The following is a 14,508-nucleotide window of genomic DNA, read 5'->3' as shown; positions in this document are numbered from 1 at the left end:
TGTTTCGCTGTTAACCCACCCTGAAGGTTAAAGTATGGAATAAACATTTAAAGGGCTGCAAAATTCCTTGTTGTTGGTGGTTCTTGTTCGCTGGGAAGAGGGGAGTCTTATTTTCATGTTGTATTTTCATCTCAAACTTGTAACCCCAGCCCTACACAATTATACCTAAATGTCAATAAAAAACTGATAAAAACAAAAATGCCAAAATAAATTTGAGTGTGTAACATTGCTTTCATATGAGGCAATTAGGGCTCACTGAATGGTTTGATGAGTATGAAAATGCTGTGACTCACACTCTATGCTACAGCCCACAGTCACTAGATCTCAGCCTAACTGAACACCTTTTGATTTTGGATCAATGTGTTAGACAGCACCCTCCACCACCATCATCTAAACACTAAATGAGGAAAAATCTTTCACTAGAAGGTCGTTTACCCCTCCAGTACATTTCCACACACTTGGAGAATCTACGGTATGACAAGGAGAGCTGAATTTGTTCTGTAGGCTCGTAGTGGAGCAACACTTCAATGCGACACTTTATGTTTTGTTGCAAGAAATAGCCTCCACGGGATCGAGCTTGTCAAGATGAATGGCTTTCCAGCCCTTAAAGTCAATCCTGAACCTGCCAGTATGACAGATCCCCACTCTGCTCAGAGCACAGAGCATGTGATGTGTTTTCTTCAGCTTCCTCAGAGTTTAATAGTTGGCCACTAGATGGCACCAGTGCTTTTAGCTGGTGAGAAACTATCATTGACTCCTTTAAATCTTCATGTCGTAGACAGTATTGTGATTGGAAAAGCAAATGTGAGACCCTGAGGTTGCTGGTTCAAATCCTCTGACAGAATAGAACAGTATGGGATGCATCGATGAGATGTCAATGGCTTCAGTGTTTGTTTGAATGCAATTTTGAGGTTTATTTAATATCTAGTGCACTGTTATATCTGTTATTTTAAAAAGTGATGGAGGTAAACAAATCTTTATGTATAGAGAGATTAAAATATTAGTATTGTGACAAAATATCAGATGAAACACTTAATTTCCCCTTCAACTGCCATTCCATTCAGTTTAATGTTAATGTTAGTGACTAGAAACAAGTCTAATGAAATTTCAGCTAAACCCAGAAATCCATTAACATGTGTCCTTAAACCCTCAATTTACACCATAGTCTAATACTGTTACTGTGCTTTTGTAAGCACATTTTTTTTGCAATAACTTCAATCTGAGTCATCCATGCAGGAAACCAAAGCAGCCCGAAAGGAAATCCTGGCTAATCTAATGTCTGTATCACATTTAAGCAAGAACCAAATACAATGCAAGTACAATACAATGGAAGTGCTCATTGGCACCATGTATATTTACACAATGATAATTCTGAATAATATATGGTATAAGGTTCATTGGGATGTAACACTTTTTCGGAAAATTACGAGCAAATAATTTTCATCATTTGGATAGACCTCAAATCTGTGAAAGAAATGTCTTCTAAAAGTACAAACATATCCTGTAGTGAAAACAGCCACACTGTCATCTGGGGTGTTATGATAACCGAGATATTTATAATTTTATCAGCATCAAATTAATACTTCATTGGAAGTAAAACATGAAAATGATTGTATAAACATACAGACGAACAAAAAACTTGGAGGCACAAGATTTTTCCCACAAACAACAGTGATATCATTCTTTACAGAGAGGCAATAAACAAACATATTACATTAAATGTTTCCTGTTTGCATTATACTCTGATTCATATATATTATTTAACATGACAAAATGATAATTGATTGGATAGGTACAATATATCATAAAGGGCTAAAACAGCCCTTTGTGCCTGTGAAATACATATGATCGACTTTCTTAAAAATATTATTGATTTTTTATGTATTTATGTCTTTTTCTTTATGTAATTATTTAGATAATCATACAACTGAAATAATGATTATAATTTATATAAATATTGTGGAGTTCCTTCTTGATTTTTTAAATTTAAATTTAATTTAATTTTAACAGCAATTAAAGAAAAAGGCTAAATTACTTTACCTAGGATAAGTGTGGACCAATAGGAAATGAGTGCGGTGCCATACGTCAGACGTAAGGGGCGTTCCTGAGACGCGTCGGCTCCTCAGTAGTAAGCGAAGTTGACTGTAGCGCTCGGTCTCCGCTGGAAGTGGCTCCCTGGTTCAGAGACAGTGCGGGCGGACAAGGGGGCGGACCGGCGAGAGGAAACTTGACAGAAAACAATAGCAGTCACTCCGCTGACACCCACATAACAATTATTAATTATTAGCGTTCATATTTCTAAAGGCAGGCAACTGTGCTCCTTGACAGAAGCGCAAGCGGTTGCGGCGGAGGCGCGCCCGGCGAAGGAATAACGTTAGCAGGAAAACGGAGAGAAAGGTGAGGTGAAGGCACGTTTGGGAAGAAGAGGAGGAGGGCAGTGAAAAGTAAGCGGACTCAGCCACAGGTAGGACTCGACCACGGGAGCCCTACGTTAGCTGTCGTGGCAGAAGATATCAAAGTGCAGGCGGGTCATGCGGATTTCTCCGGTCGCTGATCGGAGCGCCGCGTCGCAGCAGTAAAACGGAGGGCAAAGAGAAAAGAAGCAGAAAACAGAAGAACCACACCGCTTCTGCGCCGCTCTGTCAGTCCGTCCAAGCGGGCTCCAGGTCACAGGGAAGAGCCACCATGTCCCGGAGAAAGCAGAGCAAACCCCGGCAGATAAAGCGTAAGGAATTTACGAGTTCATGACTTATCTGACTGTTGTTTTGTTGTTTTGTTGTTGTGAGTAACATGCGTGCTCTGGGAAGAGGCTGCGTGTTTTGTGCGGCGCTTCTGCTCAACTGTGCGTTCACCATAAAGTTAATAAGTAGTGTGAAAGCCAACTGTAACGTCTGGCTTTCTCGACAGTAGTTTTATTGCCGTGCTATTGGTATACATCGCCTCAAAACACAATCCAGACCCGCACAGAAGACTGAATGAGTTGCAAATTCGATAATATCAGCAAAGTGAAGTTAAACTGAGTTCAGTCACAGCGATGTATCTGAACTCAGCAGTTTCTCAGAATAACCGGGTGATGTACACTTTTTCTAAGACTGTTTTTTTTTTTTTTTTAAATTAGGTCATCAACGCGCCAATTTGGCAGCCCCCCTATCTAGACTGTGAGATAATATAAAAAAAAGTTTCCATTTATTACCTTGTGAAGAATGCTTTGTCCATTGGCAGCTAAAACTGTAGCCGTGGCTTCCTGTTTAATTCTGTTGTGGAAACGTCAGTGTTCTCTGAAAGGCCGATGTGAACAGAGATAAGGCAGCGATCCGATGTGAGCCCAGATAAAGATTAAAATTGGATCTTTTTTATTTGTTTTCTGTCTGAGGCAGCGCCGAGGCCGCCGTTGCATTTCCCCCCCTGGCTTTTCACTTCTCTTTTCCAGAGATGGGGCGTCAGATAGGCCTGCCTGGCTGATCTCTCCTCCTGATAGCTGCTTACAATTGGATCTTTTTTTCATCTATCCTTTTAACTCAATAATGCATCTTAGGGCCGCTTGAAAGGCCTTGTTCTTGGTCTGGTGCTTGGCTGGTCTCCGTGCTTGACGAGTTCTTCCTGTTTATAAAACCTGTGAAGGTTTATCGCTGGTGACTGATGTTCAAAGTTGATATAAAAGCATATTAATGATGTTGTGATTAACCTCCCCCCTGTGCTTTGTGAAGCCCGTTTGCACTCTGAGCTGAGGAAGAGTCTCAGTCTGAACTTAATGTCATTATATTTGAGAGTTAAGATTAAGGGAAAAGTGTGCATGTATCTGTTTGGAAGCTGAAATGGAAACAATGACATCAGCAGGTCAGTTTATTTGGTGAGTTATCACACTGAGCAAATAATAATATCTTGTCATCAGTGACAGTTCACTGTGTTCCCACAGACCTGCTGTCTGAAGGCACCATTTGGAAGTTTAGACTGTATGATATCATAAAAAGAGTTTATATATATATGACTCCACATTACTGACCAGACAAACCTGCTGAAATAATCATCTTCTGGCGGCTTTATGTGCATCTTATCTGAAGATGTTTGAGTTAAATATTTAAAAGAATAAGGTAAATATACACTACAAATAAGCTGCATGGAAGTGCAACTCATGATGAACTTTTTACTCTAAAGCAAACCCCAAGCGTTGTTTGTGTTGTGAAGAGGAAGAGGTCAAAGGGTGCAAGGTGGATTACATCATGTTGAAAGTTGCTCACTGGTTTCTATGCAGCCTGTAAATTAGAGCTGAACAGTTCATCATTTCCCTATCAACATCGCAGTTTGATAAAGGGTGATTTCCAAAGAGCCATCATTTTATTAACATATCTAATAAACAGCGTATCAAGCTGTAGGAAGTTGGAAGTTGATATTGCCAACTGTAATGGCAACTGTCATTTGGACACTGAAACTGGAACAGCGACATGAAATTCAGCTATCATTCATTTCATTATCTATACCTGTGCTTTCACTATTGTGATGTGTCAAAGTGTCCTCTGTAAAAATAGCCCATATGTTCTCTGTATGCAGGTGTTTTTACTATTTATACTTGACCTAAGATACCAAAGATACATCACTCTGTGAACTCTGTTGTTTGAAAAATAGAAAGTGATCCTTGTCTTTTTGCTGATCAAAAACAGCAACAGTGGGTTTTGCTCTAGAGAAAAGATCTAGGTGATCCCTTTATGCCAATTTCAGAAAGCTTGATAGCTGTTGAGTGTAAACGACTGAGTTGTCTAAGTCTCCTTTCAAACTTCCAAGTACAAGATATTGTTTCAGCCTTTCACCGTGAACCAGTCTGTCCTGCCACCCCTTGAAGCTAACATTAACATTAGCTTTAGCAGCCAAAGTGCTGTCAACAGTATAATTAGGGGTTGTCAGCAGATATCAAACATTGGCAGAAGAGAATTTAATTTAATTTAGTCATAAAACAACATATAAAACACTTGTTTAAACAAGCATAAAAGAGTCATTATCATACCTTGCCAACTATATAGCCGTTCTTAATAAGTATAAGGCCACTTTTGAATGTCTTGATCAAATTTGAATAGAATTGAGCAATATTAAGTATTCCATTACTTTAATAAATAACCACATTTTGAATCAAAATAGCAATATTGGCCAGATAAACCCAAACACAATGTGATATTTTCCCCGAGCCGTTCAGCCCTGCTGCAAACAGTTTGATCAGTAGCGCTAGCTAAATAACCTGTTAACAAACGTAATACTTGTGGCTGCTCTTTGCAGATGATGATGAGGTATTTGTTCTGGAGGATGTAGTGAAAGTTAATGTAAGCTGCTCACTTGCTACCACAGGATGCCACTTACAGTATAGCCCTGAATTCACTGACACCATGTATCTAACCCGCCACATAGCAAAGAAAAGGTCTACAGCCTGCAACCAAGCATGTCCGCAATTAAAAAATTTCACTTGATGAGGTTCTCTTGTGTGTTACTGCAAGTTGTCTTTATAGTTAGTCACTTCCTGTTTTTTTCATATCTGTTTCCATAGAGAGGCCTATCAGCTGTGAACTCCCAGCAGGCACCTACAGTAAAGCCAGCAGCGAGGCCTGGAGATGTATTCCAGACCCCGAGGCTGATAAACCCAGGCTAGACTTGGCGTGTATTAGAGAGAGAGAGAGAGAGTGTGTACATGTGTGCGTCTCAGGGGTGTCATGGCCGTCTTTATCAGTGCTTCTGGTCCACCATGCTTCCCTGTGCACCAGGCCCCGGCTGCGGCCGAGGCCAGCCAGGCTCTCAGCCCCGTGACTCTCTTGTGATTTGGCAGACATTTTGATAGGAAAGAGTGAGGAGTGATAAGGACTTTGTTCGGCTGGGGTGTGTGTGTGGGGGTTCAGCAGTGGTGGGGGCTGCTGGTGCTACCACTACCACCACCACTACTACTATTACTACTGAAGCAGTGTGTCCATCATGTTGTTTTGAGCATGCTGTTCACTGTTACTGATATGACAAATTCCAGCTGGGTCACAGTGTTGTTGGGTCGAGTTTCATAATCACACTAATATACCTCTAACTTCCTTTCTGAAAACTATTCATACCACACATTGATGAAGTTTGATAGTGTAACATTACACTATTAAAGCTTAAGCTTGATGATGGTTGTTCAGTAGTTGTTTCCAGATACACTCATTTTTTGCTATGTTATCTGAACTTTCATAAAGTCTGTTGTGGGTTTAATCTAATGTTCCTGCAGGTGTTTCACAGTAAAATCTCTCTATAGGAATTTACTGTGAAGCAGCTACCAAAGCCTGAGACATACGTTAGTAAAAGAATGCGGACGCTTTGATGATTGACACATCATTGCATTTGAATATGTGTCACCTGAAATCGTTTGAAGCATTATTGTGACTGGTAGTGAGTATGTACAACCATGCCAAGGTTGAAGGCAGGCTGTTTTGAATTATATTTGGCTGTTGGCCAAAGAGGAAACTGACTGGTTGTCAATATCTGATCAAAATCAAAATTCCGTGTGTCATTGCAAACAGACCTTGCCTTGTACCCCAGTGGGTGGCATTTGTAAAATGCATTGTCACTCTGATCTATTGCAGCCCTGTGGCCATATCAGTAAACTAGACTGTTATTGTTCTCTTCATGAATGCAAAATGCGGGAAACTAGCAGGCGGATGAACGGATAATCAGGACACCAAACATCTGCAAAGTAATGTGTGGAAGCATTTTGGATTTGAAAAAATCCTAGATAAAGTAATGCAACTGTAATGTTACCAGGCATGCACTGATCCACTATTGCCAGATGTGACCGATCCACATTAAATCCAATTTCTTTGTCAATATCATTAGAAAATTCAGTGTTTTTTTTTTTTTTTTGGCCTCATGTTTCCTAATAATTCCAATGAGATCCACTCATGGAGGGATTTTAAATTTGGGGAAAAAAGAGAACACTGGTATTAGTTCAGGAATCATATCAGCAGGTACCCAGAGTCGAGTAATCCAAGTCGTGCATCTGTGTTACCACGACAACAAATCTGAAGTCACTTATTAGCTTGTTATTCATCGAGGCAACATGAATGAGCGGAACAACGTCACTTCTGTGATGTATTTTTAAATTTACACCGCTTGGGTTCCGTTTGAATTCACTCATAGAATTCTCATTTGTTCCAGCTGTTTGAACCTCTTTGTGAAAGTGACAGCCTTATGAAGACGTGCAGGCTACAGGTGATCGCTGTATTCCCAGGAACCTCCAGTACATTATCAAGGAAAATAATGTAATCAGGGCTGGGTAATGACCACAATGTCTCCATAACAACAAGTATTGGTACTGAAGGCTAGCATTGAAGGTCTTTCTATTTTTCACAAAGTTTGGCAAAGTTCTTATACAACTGCATATTTATATTTTACAAAGTAAAGGTATATTAGTTTTTGGTATCTCTATCAAAACTCATGTCACCACTTTTATTATTATTGAACATTTTCAAACAGTACCCAGCCCGAGTGATGTGTCTTTAAGTGTGCAGCTCTAGAGGAGTGTAGCTCCCCCCCCCCCCCCCGACTCTCTGTCCTGACATAACTTTTGTTAAAACCACCAGAAAAGCAACAATTGACAACAACATCTACCCCCCCCCCCCCCTCCCCCCCACCACAACAGAGCAGAACATTAAGACAACATAGCACGGATATCTTTTTTCGTTTTTTCCCCCAACAACAATGGATTAAGTCCAAGGCTTTCTGGAGGCCCATAGTAGAGGAGGAGAAGGGGGTGTTTGTGTAGCAGATAGATATTTGTCTGTGTCTCTTTGTGCGTCATCCTCCCCAACGGTTGGTGATCTTTCAGCCTGATAAGGCTCCTCTCCTTGATGGGGAGATAGGAGGCAGGCAGGCAGGCAGCCCACTGAGGCTGGATCCCTGGGCTTATATTTTGGCGGTTGAGATGGGAGACGCGATAAAACTTGGCGGCGATTGCTGCGGCTGATATCGCAGAAAGCAAAAAAGAGAGAGAGAGAGAGAGAGAGAGAGAGAGAGAGAGAGAGATGGGAGGTAGGGCAGATGGAAGGAGAGATGGAGATTGGAGGGCACATTGTAATTACATCTGGCTGTTGCATGCCATTTTCCCCCAGTGTTGTCGCGTTGTTGTCGTCGGTTTTGTTTGTGATTGGCTGGGGGTGGATCTCCAGATAATTAAAAGAAGAGAAAAGCAGAGGGAGAGCTGGGGAAAAAAAAAAAGAAGTGTGGTGATAAGAGAGAGGAGAAGTGGAGGTAGATAGAATGGAGGGAGGGGGCGGGGGGGGAGGTGGGGAGAGATAGAGAAAGAGTGAAAAAGTGTGCAGAATACATAGCTGGTAGATGAATGTGTTGTGGTGTGTTTTTAATGGCAGCCCCAGCCAGCTCTGCCGCTCCCCCCCCCCTCCCCCCCCCCTCCCCGCCCCTCTGTGAAAGATGTTTGTGGCTGATAAGGAGGCCTGCTGATGGTAGATAGATAACAGCCGGCAGATCCACACTGCTGATTGGACCTCTGCATGTGTATGTGTGTGTGAGAGAGAGAAAAAAAGCTCGATTCCTATGACATGAATGCTAGAGCTCAGAGGTCAGCATGAATAATATGCTGCCTCCCACAGCTTAAAGCAAACCAGGACGCCTGCAGAGGCCAGACAAGGAAAACACCACGCTGACCTCCTCCTCCTCCTCCTCCTCCTCCTCCTCCTCCTCCTTTTCTTCTACTTCTTCTCTTTTTTTTTCTTTCTATAACTTCTTTAAAGCTTATAGAAGAGGTGTTTTTTAGATTTTTTTAAAAATGACTGGAGATATGTTCCAGTTGAGTGTGTTGCAGCTGTGTGAAAGGAATGTGTTACTGTGTTGTTTTTTTTTTTTTTTTTTTATCAGTAGTCTGACAAGGCCCGGGTCACGTGATTGTTTTATGGACGCACAATTGAGAGATTAATTCATTCTTTGTGAGCCAAAGTGAAATAAAAACACACAAGCAAATCTAAATTCCAAGCACACACACACACACACACACACACACACACACACACACACACACACACACCCAGAAGACTCATGCAGCGCCTTGGTGGCTTTCCCTTGTGTTTTTTTTTTCTTCTTTGTTCTGCTTTTAGCTTGATGTGAACTTTCGATAAGCCGCGGGGCCTGATCTCCGGTGCAGATAGAGATCGCCAAGTGTGATTAGAGTTGTTATCAGGCTGGAGCAGGCAGGAGCCGAGGCTCCACCGCAATAACAACAGGCCCAGGCAAGAGCAGCCGGGGTCCGGACCCTGGCAATCAGTTCCAGCCCTAATGGGATTAATGTTGTTGTATAATTAGATGATAGGTGTGAATGCATTTCTTTTCTCCCTCAATCTTTTCTCACTCATTCAAACCCCCCCTCCCCCCCTCCTTCCTCCCTCCTTCTCCTTCCCTCCCTCGTCTCTCCCCTCTCTCTCTCTCTCTCTCTCTCTCTCCTCCCTAACAAGCATTGTCATTGATTAATTTAATTAAAATTAATACCACATATTACTCATTCCAGATTCCGTGTAAGATAGCGCAGACATGTTGGGAAATTTTGCTGTTCATCGATGATTATCTCCAGGGTGATTTTTCTTTTTAAATATTCTTCTTCTGTTTTTAAAGGCGTAAAACTTGAAGAGCGTACAGTAAGCGGGAGGGAGAGAGGAAGAAGAAGAAGAAGAAGAAGAAGAAGAAAGTAGCAGCATCAGCAGGATGACTCGCACTGGCTTGATTCTACTGACAGATATTAAAGTCGCTAGATGGTGACTGATTGGGTATCGGTTGTCAACGATTCTCATGCACGCAATCAGATAGCTTGGGAGGAGCGCTACGTATGACTGCAACCACTTGTACCCACATATGCATGCACATGTCGTTTGTAAAGGGGAGGTAGACAAAATACTTTGAACACATAGAAACGAGAAGTAAGTCGTCGCAGCTTCAAATCAGGCCTTATTGGGTTTCTGAAAGAAAGCCTCCAATGCTTTGTAGGACGCAAAAAGCCGCATATGGACTTCCCATACTGGTTCAATAATGTCTGCCTCATGTGACCTGGTCTTTATTGAACTCTCCTCTTCTCAATTTTTTGGAATTCTTTCAGAAGTTGCGCATAAAAGCAGCAATTTTCAGTCCCTTTTTCACAGTTTCTGATCAAGATACAATGGGTGTTTTCCTGTTTTCTTTCAGCTCTTGTTAAAGTGTATTCAAGTATTCTTGTAAAGGTATTGGTCTCTATGCATGAATGTGTATGTGTTTGCATTGTGTCTATCTGAACAGCGTTGATGGAGAGTGTGTGTGTGTGTGTGTGTGTGTGTGCATGGTCAGATACACCAAAGGGGGAAGTTGGCAGGGTTACAGAGGAAACACCGTTTGTGCTCGGTGTGTGGATGAGTTATTACCCTTTCCTGCTATTTACCCAGGGGACGGCCTCATGGTGAATTATGGTTCCACAACTCAGCGCCGTTGTAAACGGTTTCACCCTTGACCTTGGCGCTGACGACTGCGTAGATGAGGGAGGAGAGAAAACATTGCTCCGACCAACAGTAGCATAATCTACGTCCAAAGTGTTTGCTCCAGTGGTAATTACCGCTCCGCCAGCTCTTCCCTGGGAGTTTGCGAGGGCTTAACTCACAGCTGACGCGCTCTCTGTGAGAGATGGACGATGTTCAGCCTGAGAAACCAAGGAATCCAGGCGTTGTTCTCCGGCTGCTGTCCAATCCATGCATGAAAACATAGGTTTGGAGGCAGCTCAAAGGGTAGAGGCTAGCTCAGGATAGCTGTGGACCATGTGGCTCTGATCTCTGGTCAGAATGACTCTGGACACTTGAAGGACAGAGTCATCATGTGGATATATCTGTGTGTGTGTGTGTGTGTGTGTGTGTGTGTGTGTGTGTGTGTGTGTGTGTGTGTGTGTGTGTGTGTGTGTGTGTGTATATGTATGATAGAGAGAGAGAGAGAGAGAGAAAGAGACAGCCAGTGTTATGACAAGGCCCCCCCAGCGGCTGTGATAAGACAGACCATTTGCGCCTACTGTGCTGAGTGTTCTGTTCAGGGGTGTTAAGGCAACCTGGGCAAACAACACCACCTGACCTGCTTTTACAGCCACACACACACACACACACACACACACACACACACACACACACACACACACACACACACACACATAGCTCGACGCTGCCAAGCTTGAATTCCCACATCACCAATACGAAAGCTAACAGTTAAGAGGTCAAAGGTCAAAGGTCACAACAGCCTGACAAGATTGAAAAACACCCCACTGTCCCCAGACAGATCATGAAGTGCTTAATACACACATTCATACACAGTGACCTTTGACCCTCTGTGCACCTGCTCCCCGTTCAGTCAGCCAGCGAATGAACAAAAAGCCCCATCATGTCCTCATGCCTCTGTTGGGTGAAAACCTTGTATCTGTTAACCTTTAGCGTTTTCTGCTTCTTGAGTATTTTAAGCAACAAGGGAGTTCTTGGTAAACCACAGATTTGCATCGAAATCCTTCAACTGAAATGAAAATACCTGAAATGTTCATAGATGATCTGGTGGCAGTATGCATGAAGGAATTTGATCAACTCAGCTGTGAGAAGTCATATACTGTTTAACATATTGAAGATAATATGAACAAAGTTAGTTAGTTGTGTTGCATATATGCACCCACATACCCACCAACAGTTTCCCAAGCAACGACACAAAGGTCGACTAATGTTTCAGAACGCTGTTGATTTCCGATGATATTTGGATATTTGTTTTTTGTTTTTTTTTTGTATAGTTACAGTGGAAACACTGTGATGAATGTTCAGTATTAACTATAAACTTCTCTGTGATTTGAAATTTATCTGAACATCTCTGTGTTGCTGGCAAAATTAATTTGGTCAGCTGTTTAGCAAGCAAGAGAATTTTCCATCTTAAACTTGGTAGAAATAGTTATGGAAACATGTTTAGTGTACGTACACGAGCAGATTATATTTAATCACCGGTGAAATTTTAAAAATCAGAATGACTCTTATTGAATTTGACTGCAGTTCTCAGTAGCTCTCAATATACATCCAAAGTGCAGATAACAAACATACAGAGGCCTACAGATACAGACGCACAGCTAACAAAGATAACAAGCTAAACAAAGCAAACTTCAACATATAGCCACTATATAAAGATAAGAGCCGGACAACTTACTATATACAGGCACAGATTGGTACTACATGTGCAAGGTACAGTGCTAGAGTGCTGGGATAAACAGTGTATTGTGTAAGTTACTTCTTAAATAAAGAAAAGGCCTATTATTTTTCAGACCACATATTGCAGATGTTTTAGCCAAAAGTAAAGGGATGATAATCACACTCTGGGGGGGATGTGGGGGATGTGGGGGATGTGCAAGTGTCTGACCCTCACAAAGCACATAATACACAAAGCGACTGGCAGATGGTGTTTTTATGACGGCTGATAGTAATTCATTTCATACAAATCTACAAATACATTGTGTTTTGACATTTTTTTTTTTAACATTTAAAAGGCAAAATAATTGTCACCTTTCCTCAGGATTTGTTTTTTTTTTGGCAAGGATAAGAACAGTCTCAGAAAACACCGTTAGATGGTTGTGCTACACAAACATCCGAGCTAGGAAGGATAGAAGGAGAGGAGGTGATAAGGATGACTCGGCGTCCGAGACAATGTGAGCAGAAAGAGGAGATGCTGGAGGAGCCTCCTGGGAGCCACCTTAACAGAGGAGGTCTAGACCGGCGGCTCCTCTCTCGCTGTCTGTCTACACACACACACGCACACACACACACACACACACACACACACACAAACACACAATCTGCTTTCATAAAAATAGCAGTTCCTCTTAGATCAACATCTTTATGGATTTAGGATCCTCAGTTACACACAGTAAAATAACCATCATTTACTGTATCTTCTGTTCTTTCAAAACATATACTCCAGTCTGCTAATTAGCTCGCTTCCTCCTCTGTGTTGTGAAAATGCAACTATTTTTTTTTTTTATCAGTCACAGACCACCGGAAGCTCAGCCAGTTGTTGCAGTTCCGTCTGGCTGCCAACAGAGGAGGATAAAAGTCATACAGAACTTGTTATCCTTTTAGAAATCGGAGTGTTGATCTATTCGAGTACATTTAGGAACGTATAGCTGACGAAGGCCGTGTCGTTAAGCGATGACTAACGTACGATGGCACTTTTTCTCTCTCTCTCTCTCTCTCCCCGTCTTTCAGTATCTCTCTCTCTCTCTCACGTCTCAGTGTGTACATTATGAGTCATGTGAGCCAGTAGTGTTGCAGTGATCCAGGCCTTTGGATTGCTTTGTGCTTGTGTAAACCGTGGTGCTCTGGCTCCCTGACTGATAAGTGAGCTGCCAATCAGCCCTGCTGTATGTGTGTTTATATGAGTGTGTGTGTGTGTGTGTGTGAGTGTGCGTGCTGGCCTTACAGTATGCTCATAGACTGTACAGGATATGCCACAGGTGGAGAGGAAAGAAGAATTCACTCTGTCCTTCAGGGTTCACTGTAAATATACAGTATGTGTATGTTTTATTGGAGAGCTCATGATTATATGATATCACTACCGTCATTATAAGTCACAGTGTTGCAGCAATGTGAAACTCAGTGTTGTGAGCGTGACATTCAAATGTAGCTTGTGAAGACCTATTAGAAGCAGAGAGTGCAGACTTGTTATTGTTGGTTAATCAGATCAATCTTGTGGTTGCAAGATAAATCTGAGGGGTCATAAGATGATAACCAGGATTGTGTTGTTTTTGTTTTTTCTTGTAGATGTTTTTTTTTATTTATTAAAAAATAGTTTTTCCTCTTCAGGCTTCTTCACCTCTTCACATGAAACATTCTGCTTTAAAGGGTCACAAGTAGGGCTGCACTTAACAATTAGTTGATCTGCTTTATATGCTTGTTTTTGTCCTATAGATTGTCTAAGAGCTATCTGTCTTGTCTGTATGTGGTGCAGGCTCTGTTTGTATCTGCGTGTTTTCACTGCTTTTATTGTTGTATTTTCGGTGCTTTTATTTTTTAACATTTGTGCTTTCAGCTTTTATTTTTTAACATTTGTGCTTTCAGCTTTTATTTTTGAACATTTGTGCTTTCAGCTATCGCCTGCCCAGAGACTACAGATGAAAATGAGCTTTTCTGGCTAACTCTGGTGTATTTTCAGAAATGTTATTAATATGCACTGTCCCTGTCAAAAAGTTATAAAATAAAAAAAATAAAAATTGAAGGTAATTTCACAGATTTTTCTATGGCTCTAGAGGAGCTTAGTGAAGTCTGACAAATTAACCCTGTATGAAGTCATGGTGATGTCAGCGGTGTTATTTTGGCTTTGTTATGGAGACTACAAATTTATAACCCTCAGTTTAACACTGCATAATAAAGTGTGGGTGGTGGAGACTGAATGACGCGTGTATTTACCAGGCGCTGGAATGTCTGATATGTGATTGGTTGCAAATGTAGGATCCAGTGTTTTTGGAGCGTCAGCCAT

At 41.7% G+C, this 14,508-nt stretch overlaps 1 protein-coding gene across 1 annotated transcript in view; it reads left to right on the top strand.

Moving 5' to 3' along the window:
• The first annotated feature begins 2,106 nt into the window (after positions 1-2,106).
• zfpm1 (zinc finger protein, FOG family member 1) overlaps positions 2,107-14,508 on the top strand; it is a 110,050-nt gene continuing 97,648 nt past the window's right edge. The window contains exon 1 of the mRNA XM_044356163.1: positions 2,107-2,725. Coding sequence (XP_044212098.1) covers positions 2,686-2,725 — 40 coding nt within the window. The 5' untranslated portion in view covers positions 2,107-2,685. The remainder of the gene's footprint in view (positions 2,726-14,508) is intronic.

This window comes from Thunnus albacares, chromosome 7, assembly GCF_914725855.1.
Source record: "Thunnus albacares chromosome 7, fThuAlb1.1, whole genome shotgun sequence".
Taxonomy (NCBI): domain Eukaryota; kingdom Metazoa; phylum Chordata; class Actinopteri; order Scombriformes; family Scombridae; genus Thunnus; species Thunnus albacares.
Note: the sequence above shows the minus strand (reverse complement) of the source record. Positions and strands in the feature narration are given on the sequence as shown.